Source organism: Pithys albifrons, chromosome 8 (assembly GCF_047495875.1).
Source record: "Pithys albifrons albifrons isolate INPA30051 chromosome 8, PitAlb_v1, whole genome shotgun sequence".
Taxonomy (NCBI): domain Eukaryota; kingdom Metazoa; phylum Chordata; class Aves; order Passeriformes; family Thamnophilidae; genus Pithys; species Pithys albifrons.
In genome coordinates this window covers 21,662,502-21,676,539 of record NC_092465.1, presented here as the reverse complement: position 1 = coordinate 21,676,539, position 14,038 = coordinate 21,662,502, and the positions used below count along the sequence as shown (strand labels likewise).

The window sequence follows — 14,038 nt, the reverse complement described above, 5'->3', positions numbered from 1 at the left end:
GGCATTCCAGCTGCGTGATTACAGAGCATCAAAATTCCTATTACTCTAAGCAAACACCAGTGCTATCTGCCAGATTTACCTGAGGTGTATCTGAGACTCTACTAATATCACAGGTTTTCATCAGCTATTTCCCTGGTACACATTTTCATCACAGGATTACCATTTATTTCCAGCTCAGCTTCACAGACCAAGCACGGCTGTCCACCTACACCTGGCACACACGCTGCCAGAGCAGGCACACAGCACCCCGCAGCAAGAGGCAGCTCTGCAAGGCTGGCTTGTGCTATCCAGTGACTGGAAAGCACATGCTATTAGTGATATGCCTGGGTGATACACCTTTGCCCCTGACAGCACAAGGCACCCACAAAGGAGATCAATAATACATTTAGAGAAGAATGAGGCTTAAGTCCAATGACCTGCTTGTAATCTTTCAACAAAACAGTGGTAGAGTCCTACAACCACCTGTGCACCATGTTACCATAGATTCGATATACACTGCATTTGTAGAGCAAGCAGCACTTTAGTCCTGCCTTGCCCCATGATTATGATTGTAAACATTTCATGGCTGTTCCACTGATTGCACTCTCATCCATCTCCTAAAGACAATGGCAGCCTAACCCCCACATTTATCTACATAAAATAGATAATCATACGAAACTCTCTTACATGTGATTCCTTTTTCCAGATTTTCATAATATCCACAGAGGCATATCTGTTGGAGAAGGTTTGGATGAAATTTCTCAAAAGCTTTCACTTCTTTCAGTCGTGTGAAAATTATATCTACATCTTCACTGGAACGTTCCAAAGGTCTGCAAGAAAACAAAGGACAAAATTTCTCAAGGGCTTTATCAGAGAAACATGTCCACCTGTATGCACTGAACATACAAATATTTATACTAAATGTCACACTATAATATAAACTGATTAAAATGCATTTCACAGCTACATAATGAAACCCTTTCAAAACATCCTAACAGCCTTTTATCAACTTGACATGGTTCTTATCATTTCAACACTGTCAATGTCCAGAAGTCCATTTAGCACCAAAGTTCTGCTATAACAATCACTGTAAAAGTATATATGACACAGTCCTTATCCTGAAATCCTTACAACAATTTACAGTTCAGACTTGTAAGGGAACATGAACAGACAAATGCCCAAACATACAACAGGCCTGTGGAATCAGTGCCCGAAACAGAACTTCTCTATCTGGCTAAATGAAAAGCTTTAGATACCCACAGTAACTCCTATAGCCAAGCTTCTCTTCTGTATTTACCAAGTATAAACTGACTTGACTGTTCTGTTTTCCCTTCTCACTTGCAAGCAAGAAAGACAACTTTAATAAGTATATTCTCTTTCACAAAGTTCCTGTCTCTTAGTGTTGGACAAATTAAATAGGCAAGCAAGAATTTTAACTCTTAATTGGTAACAGTAAAAAATGTTTACAATATTTAAAATCTATGAGCAATACCTTTTAAAAAAAACAAGATTTCAAGAAAAATGAAATTGTAGAACTCCCTCCAACAATGAAGCATGCAGACCAGCAGTTCAGCAGGTTCAGAAAACTACTACATATGTATGAAACTAAAGTGAAACAGTTCTACAGCATACATTTTAAATGTCATTACCAAGTGTTATGAAAGAGCAGATAAGCCAACCACTAGCTGACAGCATTAGAAAGAATTTTTTATAACAGTCCAAATGCCTACCACCATGCACAGAACAAAACATAGAACTTTCCTAGGAGATCATGCTGGATCAGATGCACAAATCATTTATGTATAAAGGTGTATCATAAAGACAGACAACTGTCAGTGATCATTAGACCTATCACTCACTCAAATACTGCTAGTTAGTTTTACTGACAAAAATCTTCTTTTAGCCAGTGGATGAGCTTATAATGAACAGAACTCAGGTAGCTACAATGAACAAAGACTAAGTTCACAAATACTTATCTTTAGCACCTTATTGCTACACGCACAGTGTAAGCACTCCTTCCAACAAGATTTTTTTTAAAGATTCCTCTTTGAAATCAAAGACTTAAGGAATCCAGAGCTTTGTCTCAGGAAAGAAACTCAGATCCTACTCTCATCTTTCTTATTAAATTACATCTAGGAGGAATTAAATGTCTATCCTCATTTATACTCCACTTTACCCTTATTAAGTACAGATAAGAATAATAATTCTCTGGTGTATGCAGTTGCTTGTACATCACAGTGACATCCTTCTACCACTTCAAAACCACAGTCAACTACAACAGCTCTCTTTTGAAATATTTAAAGCAAGATTTTCACCCATTCCTTTTTTTTGGCTGTGCACTAGCTGACAAGTACTAATAAGCATTAACTCAAAATCCTTTTAAGAAGATTAGGAGGTGCAGCTTTCAAACAGATATAAAATCCACTTATACAAGATCCCTACCCAAACTACACTAGCCCTTGAATCACTAACTCCCTTAATTTATGGACTCTCAAAAATACTCGTAAAACTCAACACAAAAAAAAAAAAAAAAGTGAGAACCTTCTCAGAATATCCCCCTTTCCTAGAAAAACTGTGTCTGAGACCATTTCATTCCTACAACTGCTCACAGCTCCCTCCATTCAAGTCATTCATTTGCATAGAATTGACTGTAGGATCTCAAGGTTTACTGGTTTAATAGTTCAATGCAGTCAGATATGAGAAAAGGAAACGGTTAGCAAACAGCATGCATCAGGTTAATCAGCACTGCTGTCCCTGTAGCAAGGAGTGCCTTGTGCCAGGCAGATGACTGCAGGAAAATCTCTTTCTTCTGATGAAACTGCTTCACGACCCCAGTAAAGTGAGTCATTAGGGAGGGACAAACATTTTCATAAGTAGTCTTTTAGTTTTAAACTTCAGTACAGCAGTGAGAAACCAAACTGCTTGTTTATGGGGAAAGACAAATTGAAGTTGTGTATTCCTAGTGGCTTACATTAGCAGGCAACTGAGCTACAGCCCTTCATGTTAGCAGCAGTCAGAGTATATGAAGCGGGCATTTGAAGAGGGACCCACAGACATGCTCTAAACAAAAAGACGAATACAAACTACTAAGATATACACATAGTAGTAATCCCAAAATTGTTTATTCCTTACAATGCTTTTTCATAATTCATTACTACTAAGCAAGCCATTTGTTCCAGAAACCTTTCTTCAAAACTTACTGGGTTTAATATATTTCCACAAATAACTTTACTGGGAGGGCACACATTTTGATCCAGCACATTTGGAAACAAAACTAGAATTTGAGACAGGCTTTCAGTGAATGATTTAACCATTCATTTACCTTAGAAAAAGTACATTCTCCTCCAGCTGTGTTTTACAAAAACCCTTTATTCATGTCTTTCAAGTGAGATACAAAGAAAAATATCTACTGTAATTGTTTGGTTAAGATCATGAGTTCTTATTCATAAAAATGACTAGGATTCAAGTTGTTTGACAACAAATTTTTTTTTCAGGTCTCCTGGGAAACATCCTGAATGCCATGGAGTAAGGAATTAATTAACAACAGGTGTCCCAAGCTGATGTGGCCCTGTGTAAAAACTTCAGACTGTGGTATAACTGTACTATTAGTAGCACTCCAACTCATTTCTATTAAGTGTTTATAATCTATGACAAAGATCTGGTTTCAAAAGCACAGTATTAGTGAGAGAGCAAGAGAACAATAAAGCACCATGGCATTAATTAACTGCTTTGCCACAAAACTCAGGCAAACTTTGACCACTTTCTACAAACCATCTTTTAACAAAATGATCATAACTTGTCACTATCATTATATTAACATTAATTAATCTATTTATTATGCCAAATTTTTTTTCTAAGTACAAGCTGCCTAGCTTGGAACAACATCAAGACAGGACAACGTAAACTTATTTCCTCATCACAGCTGTCTTACTAAATTGCTGTAAACTTGTTTTTTTGTAACACAGAGTTTGGAATAATATTTAAACAGCTAATGTAATATAGTCCTTAGAACACTAATGATTTAGTCTATTAATTAGAAAAGTACTACTAATGGCAGATGCAGAACTATTCAAGCTTTAGTTTCACTATAGTCACACTTGGAGAAGGCAGTGGCATTAATCCAGAAAGGAACCATCCTCAAAACAGGGAGATGGGCTGCAAAAGTTAACCCCAAGGTGAATCTCCCTACACCTCCCACATGGCTCCAAAAGCCTCTGGAAAGACTTTGCCAGGTACCATATCAGAGTACCTGAAGTCACTCCTCTGTGATCATCACTGCTGTTCAGTCTCACTGAGCTTAGTCCTGCTCTGCTAAACTCTAGTGCTGTGAGGATTTCACTCTGTTCTGTCGCGTTGATGCTGATATGCTACTGAAGTGTCCAGTCACTGCTGATGCTGCAGAGTTATAAATTCATATCCATGAGCATACAAAGTTAAAATATACATTCTTGTGAGACTTCAGCTATCCCTGAATTTTCTGCTAAAGCTTCTGTCCTTTCCTAAGTGTACTCCTGTTTCTGAAAGCTCATGACCAATGTATGGAATAAGACCATAGATTAATCTAAAAATTTGGACAGCTCTATTAAATCAAAACTATTCAGCTCTCAACAGTTTGGTTGACACACGAGGTAGAGCAGAAGCACTTTAAGGCAAGGTCACCCCTCTTGTAGAAAATCTATGACGCTATCCAGTGAAGCACCTCCTCCCTAGGCTGCCCCACCCCACTGAAATAAATTTTTACCCAAACTGTGCTGCGATCCCGTTTCACTGTAACCAAGCAAGGAGGGCGCTGACAGTGTTGCAAAGCATGGATACAAAATTATATGGAAACTGTAATTTATTTTCACTACCATACCAGCCTTTCTGCTTTGCTTGACCCCTGAAGGCTTTATCCAGCTTTTCATTTATATTACTAATTTTTCTCTTCAGAGCATAGTTAGTATTAGCTGCTAATAATGTTTTCACACAAGATCCCATCTATCTTCTCCTTCTGCTTCTTCAATACAACATCCCAGCACGCACATAACAAGTGACAGCATCAATACTAGTTACATATTTCTCTTCAATTACATCAATAGGGCTTTTTTAAAGGAAATTTTGCCCATACTTATTTGAATGTGACGATTTCAGGAACATATTTCATGGAGATAAAATAAGTTCCTAGACAACATCTGTTTGACTATCTGTAAAAGGTGACTATAAAAAAAAAAAAAACAAACCTGTCAGAATACTTACCCTCAAAAGGATATTATGCTCAACATGGCCCAGCAACACACACTTGGAGCCCAGAAAGCCAACCATATCCTGGGCAGCATCAAAAGAAACGTGACCAGCAAGTGGAGGGAGGTGATTCTCCCTCTCTACTCTGCTCTCATGAGACCCCATCTGGAGCACTGCGTTCCGCTCTGCAGCCCCCAACACAAGAAGGATGGGAACTATGAAGCAAGTCCAGAGGAGGCCACTAAGCCAACAAAAGGGCTGGAGCACCTCTCCTATGGAGACAAGTTGACAGAGTTGGGGTTGTTTAGCCTGGCTCCAGAGAGACCTTAAGGTAGTCTTCCAGTGTCTAAAGGGGCCTCCCAAAAAGCTGCAGAGGGACTTTGGACAAGGGCATAGAGTCACAGGACAAGGGGGAATGGTTTTAAAAAGCAAGACCATAGGTTGAAATTAGATATCAGAAAGGAATTCTTTACTGTAGGGATGGTGAGGCACTGGAACAGGTTACACAGAGAAGCTGTGGATGCTCCATCCCTGGCAGCATTCAAGGACAGGTTGGATGGGGCTTTGGGCAAGTTGGTCTAAAGAAGGTGTCCCTGCCTACAACACATGGGTGGAACTAGATGATCTTTAAGGTCTCTTCCAACCCAAGACATTCTGTGATTCTATTTCATATTTTTAAGAGCAAACTACTCAAACTCAAAGTTTAAACACAGAGAGAGCATAATTGCTACAATCCTTCACATACACAATTTGGACAAAGTATTTCTGTTCATGTATGGTATATACAGCTTTATAAAAGAACATATATTGATGGTATTAAGTATTTGAATGTCTACATAGCATGTTATGAAAGATTTGTATAACCTATTACTTTCTCTGCTTCCATATGATATGTCCCTTTTTATTAGGTTCTTTCTCAAGTTTGACACTTGAGAAAGAAAAAAACAGAATATATGTATGTAGTTCTACCTTCCTTGGCAAGATGCCTCTAGAATTTTAAGATGTTTATTTTTATAACGTGTTCTATAACCTGAATCCTGCTTTAACTGAATGAAAGCCCTGAATTTTCTTCCCTTGATCTTTCTAACTTTTTTAAATGGCAATATTTCAATTCAGACAGCAATGAACAGCCCACGAAGGATGAGCAGATGGATTTATTTCTTCTACTGGTAATGCTGTTTGTAGAAAACAGTTATCATACTATAAGAGACAAATAAAATGAGTTCATCTCTGTGCTAAAACTGAAGCATCCAAGCAAAGATGCAAAGGCAAACTCTACAAGCTGGAAAGTAACAGTAACCACCACCATGGACCATTTAGTGAATCTTTCTAGTACTTTAAAGAATATTCAGCTGTGAAACATGAGCAAGGAGAGAGCATCAAGGAATGCCATTTAAACCAGATCATTTCTCTATGCTACCTGTACTTTCTCCTGTCCTTTCCTGACATGCTGAAAAGCAATGCAGTAGGATGCAGAAGAACACTAGTACCAATATGTCATTTTCTCCTAGCGAGAGGAGGACAATACTGAATCAACTCTCTTGTCCAGGCAATGCTGTAAGGCTCTTTGACTTTTATGTTCTCTTTAAGAAAGGAAAGTTTAAGAGAGGGAAATCACTGACCTATTAAAAAACTTTAGTAAGATACTTAAATGCTAAATATAAATGAAGTTACTTTTCATCTGAAGTAGCTTTCAGATAAAGGTTTACTTCAATGGCAACAACAGGCAATTAACTCCCCCCAAGAGGCACTTGCCACTTGTTACAGTGATATTACCAAATCTGTTTGCAACACTCGCATTTCAGATCCTCTTTCCCTTGTCACCTTCATCATGAGGCTTCCAAACAATAATCAAATCCCTATTCTTTTCTTTTCACTGTCATTTTAAGAGACTTTGGGGTTCCAGTTATCATTTCCTCTGACATACAGGAAAAGAAAATTTATTTAAACATTGTTCCCTAGGATTCTTACACATACAAATAATTCTAGAGGGTTTAAAAAAAAAAAAACGCAACAAAAGTAAAATTGCTGATGCTTAGTTTTCAATAAATATGTATATACAGTCAAATGGCAAAAGATATATTTATGAAGTAATTAAACTCATGAAGATTCATCTCAAGTTAAAAATATACTACCTGAAGAGTATTGCTATAGTAGGAAAAAGATTTTTTTTTACTTACATATGACTTTTAAACAGACAGAATCCATCAAGAGAAATAAAAATGCACAGAAACATTCTTTCCTTTATGAAAATTTTTACGTATCACACATGCACTGCAATCAAGATGTGACTGAACCTTACTGAATAAACCCGCTAACTTTCATAAACTGGAGCTCAAGACAGTTAAAATTCCATTTGACAGAAGCAAGTCCAGATGAAATTACATTAACCAGCACTGTAGCTTCACAATAAACATTAAAAGCACTTCAATAATATGAAAACAGAGCCTTTAATATGCAGACACACTCTGAGATACATGGCAAATGAAATTTATAATTGAACAATATGCATAAGTGGTGATATTCATTGACTCAAACCAGCCACCACTATCCACCAATACAGCACACCAAATGCACCTTTATCCATTTAGGATCTGCATTGTTAGAGCTAATGAAAATTTAAAACTTACAGCAACTATGAAATAACTTTTAAAAATTTACATTGACATACATTTTGACAACTGCTTATTTCAAAGATAAAATGGAAAGTTAGCTCAGGAAACATTCATTGAGGATATTGATAAAGCAGCAAGAATAGTAAGTGACCATGCCAAAACCAGTGCAAAAAATACTAACAGCACAAGGAAAGTACAATTAGAATTATAAGCTTGTTAAATGCAGCAAATTGTAAGATGTAGACAAAAACAGATGCCACATTGGATACGAAGAATATTTACATTTGAAAAATATCTAGTGAACATCTGACTTCAAGGGCATGATTTCAATTAGCTTGTATGTAGTTTTTTTATTTCTTTGCTGGAATATGGAGTTTTGTTACAAAAGAAGTTTAATCTGCTCAGAGTATAGGATTTTAGAGATCAGATCCTAATGTGTCAGAAATAACTCAGGCAATGAGAGTTTAGACATGTTTCCAGTATCATTTGATGAAAGAGAAAACCTACAGTTGCACAAGTAGCACACCAATCAGCCACTTCACAAGACTGCCAATTAAATTTGAATATATCATATCCTAACAGGCATATTCACATACTGGCTTGTTCTGTTGGGCCACAACCCTGTTAATGCTCGGCAAACATTTTTTTCTTCTTAATATGGGTCAATAGCACAAGTGTGTAACTTACTGCAATTACAAGTAACAAATGAAAGCTGATACTGGAAACTTGTAAGCTTGAGAGCAGAGAATAAAACAGCCTGAATTTGTTCAAAATACAATTCCTGCTCTCATATGAGTTTTTCTGAATTCATATATTCAGTACAATGCACAGACTTACAAGCTGATGGCAAGCTCTATCAACAACTGTTTTGGTTTCTCTAAGGAGCTAAGAGAAGGAAAAGGGCTTTTTTATTACTCATCAAAGACTGCACATTTGCACTGGACTAGAAAATTAACTGCATGACGCAGAATGATAAATTTGTTATTATTTATCACTCCCAGAAGACTGCACCTCCAGATGAGTGCTAGAAAGTACTTAGGCTATGTCTGTATGGCTCTGTGTCTGAGTTTCCACATCCACTGCAGTGTCTTCTGCTGATACATCCCCACACAGACCTGATCCAAGCACATACCAGCTTAGTCACATACTACAGAGAAAAAACACCAAGCACACAGACCAACAGAAGTGCAGTGTATGTCCATGATTTTGTTCAGATCCAAACTACATGAAAACGGATGTGTTACAAATAAAAAGCAAAGGAGAAATTTATATAGAAGTCAGTATGTTTTACCAATCGCTTAAAATATATATTATAAAATAAAATAGCATTGTAAAGCAACTTGAAAATATTCATAACATTTCCTGATTATAAATCTATATCCCATTATCTCTGACATAATTATAGTTATAGAGAACAACAAGCACTTGTATTTATTTTACAACAGTTCTTTCAGAACATCAGGTCTTCATTCTACCCTATACACTATAGCATATAGCCCTATATACACGTAAGGGGTCCCTTTTTCACTACTAAGCAAATGCAAGTAATTTGCATCACAAACACACGTTACAATGAACTAAAAAAATAATAAATCCTAATTCAAATATGTTGGTGATACATAGCGTTAGTCTGAATTCATATTCAAATCTATGGGAGTTTTGCTTAAGGCACAGATCTGAGATACTATCCAGTATGCATTATTTCAGTTTTGTTAAACATAAAGGATGCAAGTCTAACAAGGATGACAAGGATATAAAACCTCAGTATGTACAGCATGTGCATTCCTATTTAAATAATCTATGAATTGCTAGGAAAAGATCACAACATGCTTAGCATAACAAGCTAGGAAAGTTACATGCTTTTCTCTGTGATCTGCTCCTCCAGTCTGCTAAGGACCTTAGGGTTTCATACAACTCAGAGAAAAACAGAGAAAAAATACAAGGCAGGTATGAAATCTTGGGATCTCTGGCCATTGTGAATGCACCATTAAAGAGTTTGCATCTGAATCCAATTAAAACAATTAACTGAATTCATAAACATGATCAGGTTTAGAGAAATAGGATTTACGTAAAAAATACTTTGTCTACCACTGAGTCATATGTCAACATGGAAATTTCCTGGTTAGACGGTTTTTGGTGTGAAAGAAACATGACCATAGAGAAGACATTCTTCTTAAGCTAACAATACACACTTGCATAAAACATCAACCTTTTTCTAGTTATGTGCAGATCAGACATACAGAAAAGTGCTAAGACGGTAAGGATGTTTCTGCTCCCTAAGAAATCAGTGGTAAGACAACTTTTTACATCCAATATAAAAGGACTGGTATCCTTAACAGAAAACTGATTTACATCTTCAGGTATAACCAGGACGTACAGTTGCTCACTGCTAATCCTCTCTCTCCTCCGCAAAAATAAAATATTTTTGATAGAGCAGAGTGTTCTGAACTATTCTGTTCCTGCTTTTCTCTACCTTTGCACTAGTGACTTTATCTATAAATACTGTCCTGTGTATTTGATTTTTAAGTGCTGATCTTTCATTCCTGTGGCTAATAACCACACATGGAAGATGAATAGCTGAAGCACTGATGTTCCCAGCCCATAGTACCCCGTACAGTAATAATGTTTCTCCTGAAACATTTTGGGAGTTCTTCATTTTTGTATATGCTCTTATTCTAAATGTCACTTGTTCCAATTTGACATGTGACTTGGGGAAAAACATGACAAAATATACAAAATGCACAATTTCTGTACATTATATATTTTGCTATTTCCATTTAGACTCCCATTCTTTTTTCTGAAAAATACACTGGATAATCCACATTACATGCCACTTTAATTCTTTGCTGAGGCTCACCTAAAATTCTAAAGCATACCAGTATTAGAACTGTCTTTATCCTGAAAACGTACTCATTAACTAAAACATACTAAAACTATATTTATTATTTAATTAAAACACATGGTATCCTGTAGAGAATTGAGTCATTTAATGATGTTGTATTTGCAGAACTCACACCTAGGATTGAAAATGCTACATGATTTTTAAATTATCTGTAAATTACATAATAATTCAAACAAGTACACTGATAGATTATCTACAGAAAATAAAAACACTTTAGTAATACAAGTGTGTAAATGAATCAAAAATGTTGTATCTAATAGTACTTGTACTCCTATAGTACTTTTCCAACATGGCTTTAACTCTGGTTTTCAGCTGAAAAAAAAACCAAAAAACCAGAATGACATGCCTAGGTGTGCTTCCTATGATCATAAAGCAGAGACCAGGAAAAAAACTACAATCTCTCATGTTATGGAGTCGTCCTACATACAGATTATCTTCTGGGAAAGGATAAGGTACAATTCTTAAAAGCACTTAGAACTGATTCTTTCTACTCAACAAATTGGTGCTACTAGTTTACTCCAAGTCTCAAAAAGTGGAGAAAAAGTTTCATCTTAATAGCTCTAATGAAATTCTCATTACAGAAATGGCCAGTATATTAATTTTCATACAAAATAATGGCAGGCAAGATCCCTAAATGAAATGCCTTACATGTTTCCTAAATACATCATCCACTCTCCAAGGCTATGCACTACATTAGACATGAACCCCTGAATTTTAGTTTCCAATTTAGAACTCACCACGTATCACATTAACAAACACAGAAATTACAAGATCACCTGCCTAAATGTACTGGGGCCCCATCTCTCCTTCCCATCCGCTCAGTGTCAGTTTACAAACAATCAGGCCCTCTGCCTCTCTTTGGTTTCTGTATGGCTAGAGTACCATCAGCACTTCTGCTTATATTTACATTTAGAGCACTTTCAACATTTACACACATTATATTTAACCTCTAAGAGGTTAATCTTCTCTTAAGTCACATGGTACAGAGTATCTGTGGAAGGTGTCCAGACCAAAAGTTTCAGTAACTTCCTACATTTTGCTGACTGGACAGTTAAGGAAAAACTAATTAGAGGTGGGGCCCTACAAGAGTAGGAGTCTATCCGGAAATGGGAGAAGACATGAGAAGGTGAAGGTTCCTTCTGTGTGCACAAAGGCTTCTCTACACAGCACAGCCCCAATGGCACCTGTCAACAGCTGGCTCATGATGCTCAGTAAACTGCCATACACACGAAAGGGAATTCCCTCCCATAGCTATGTTTGAATCGTAAAGTGTATTTATGGTCTGAAATTTTGTTAACTATTTTCCTAGACAAGAGGAGACACAGCGTTTGGAAATCAAATTACTTCTGAACTAATCCTAGAATTGCTCAAGGTAGGAATACAACAAAAGGGCGTTCAAACCACCGATCACGCCAACTCGACGCTGCGAGACTTTTGGCTGCAGCACGCAAGGGAAAACACTCCCAAGAAATTTTAAAATGTTTTTTACAATAATAATTAGCCGGTATTTTTAGCAGCGCGCATACCACCTCTAAGCGCACGTCAGCCATCCGTGCCTGTCACCCACGCGGTGCCGGGGGGACAACCGCGGGCCCCCGGGGCGAGGGTCTGTCCCCTCGGCGCGGCCTCAGGCGGCGGGGCGGGGGCTGCGAGGTGGCTGAGCGAGGCGGGGGCGGCGTGCCGAGGGCAGGCGAGGCGGGGCCGGAGCGCCGAGGGGCGGCGAGGCGCGGGCAGGCAGCGACCGGTGCGATGGGGTTTCGAGAGGGCTCCGCGGCCGTGGCCGGCACGGCGAGTCCCCGGCCCGCAGCCCCACGCCCCCTCCCCGCCCCGGAGCGCCCCCTCCTCCACCACGTGCTGCATTTTCCCGGCGGGGAGCAGCAATCTCAGCGGAGACTGCCCGTCCCCTTCGCAATGCCCGCCCGGAGCATTACCAGCCCTCACCCTGCCCCGCCGCCCCGCCTTCCTCCGGGCGTTTTGCTTCCCACCTGCACGCTCCTTATGTAAGGCACGATCTGATGCGGAGCGGGGCGGGGGGTGTCAGCGCGCGCACACACACGCATACGCACATACACACATACATACATATATACACATACACGCAGCATCCCTTCGCAGCCGCTCCTGTGACGATGCCGATACCTTTTATCCAGGCACGCGATCCACTCGCCGGAGGACGCGGAATGGGAGGTGTGAGCGGCGACCATGTTGAACAGGGCTCAGGTCGCCGCGCATTCGGCTGGAGGCTCCCCCCGCTTGCCCGCCGGTCGGTCGGTCCGTCCGTCCTCCCTCCCCTCGCTCGCTCGCTCGCTCCCTCCCCGCGCGGCGCGATGGGCTCGTCCAGGCCCCGCCGCAGCAGCGGTGCGGGTGCGGGTCCGCCTTCCGCCCCCGCGCTGCGGCCCGAGCCGCCGAGGCACCCGCGGCCCTGCGCCCCCGCAGCCGGCAGGGAGCGGCCCGGGGAGGGGGCTGGAAGAAGTCACTCCCCTCCTGAGAGGTGTTGTCGTTCCCCTCCTTTCGCGAGCTCCCTCCCCAGTGCGCACTCTTGAACCCGGCTTAGTGGTTCCTGCCCTTGCTTCACCAGAGATGTCCTTGACTGGATTTGGAACTGGGGGGAAATACAAGATTTTTAATTAAAGTAGTCATCTCAGGAGTATTTTAGTAGCACTCCAGAGCTCTGTGTGTCTCTTCCCCTGGCAGTAAACAGTGAGCTGAAGGAAGGTGTGGTCCACATTCAGGATTTTCCCTGAAGCCCTACTCCAGCCTGCTGTCTATCCTGTCATTGTCCATAGAACTGTGTCCTAAGGCCTCTCGTTTATTGTAGGTGAAAAATGAGCTGGGCAGTACAGCCTGTGAATCGGATTTAGCACTTGGAAAGAACCCAACACAGAGCATGAGAAAGGTGAGTCTACCTTACAATGAAAACCACCGACACCCTTCTGTTGTGGTAGTGTGGCCTGCAAAGTGCAGGGGTTTTAATGATGCTAATGTATGATTTTAAAACTGCTGAACAGAGGAAGGAATGCATTGCAGCTGGTCTCCCTGTTTTGCAAATTTCTACATGAAATATTTTCTATAAAATACTTTAGGATCACGATAGTATCTTCCCAAGTAATCAGTGTATGACCATAAGATTCTGCTTACAGTCTACAAAACTTGCCTTGAGTGCCACGGGAAAAGGGTAGGAAGCTGTGAAAATCTCAGCAGGATGTTTGGGGTTACAGGTAGCAGATAGCAAAGTCAAACTCAAACTGTGCCTTCCTTCAGACTCATGACCTCTCTCTGCTCTACTGAGTGAGGGCCAATGATTAATTCAGATGGTGAGCAT

General features: G+C 39.8%; 1 protein-coding gene and 1 long non-coding RNA gene across 6 annotated transcripts in view; one reads left to right on the top strand and one right to left on the bottom strand.

Annotated features, from left to right (window-relative positions):
- The window catches only part of RAPGEF4 (Rap guanine nucleotide exchange factor 4), a 155,396-nt gene extending 142,185 nt beyond the window's left edge, over positions 1-13,211 (bottom strand). Inside the window, exons 1-2 of one of the 4 annotated variants that reach the window (XM_071562028.1) lie at positions 12,856-13,211; positions 667-809 (exon numbers count right to left, since the gene is read on the bottom strand). In XM_071562028.1, coding sequence (XP_071418129.1) covers positions 667-809; positions 12,856-12,920 — 208 coding nt within the window. In that variant the 5' untranslated portion in view covers positions 12,921-13,211. The remainder of the gene's footprint in view (positions 1-666; positions 810-12,855) is intronic. The other 3 variants (XM_071562023.1, XM_071562022.1, XM_071562024.1) reach the window with 3 other exon arrangements.
- Positions 12,774-14,038, top strand: part of LOC139674958 (uncharacterized) — a 60,716-nt gene continuing 59,451 nt past the window's right edge. The window contains exons 1-2 of one of the 2 annotated variants that reach the window (XR_011698389.1): positions 12,774-12,979; positions 13,535-13,612. This is a non-coding gene — a long non-coding RNA (uncharacterized lncRNA). Of the gene's footprint in view, positions 12,980-13,075; positions 13,432-13,534; positions 13,613-14,038 lie in introns of those variants that run through there. The other variant, XR_011698390.1, reaches the window with a different exon arrangement.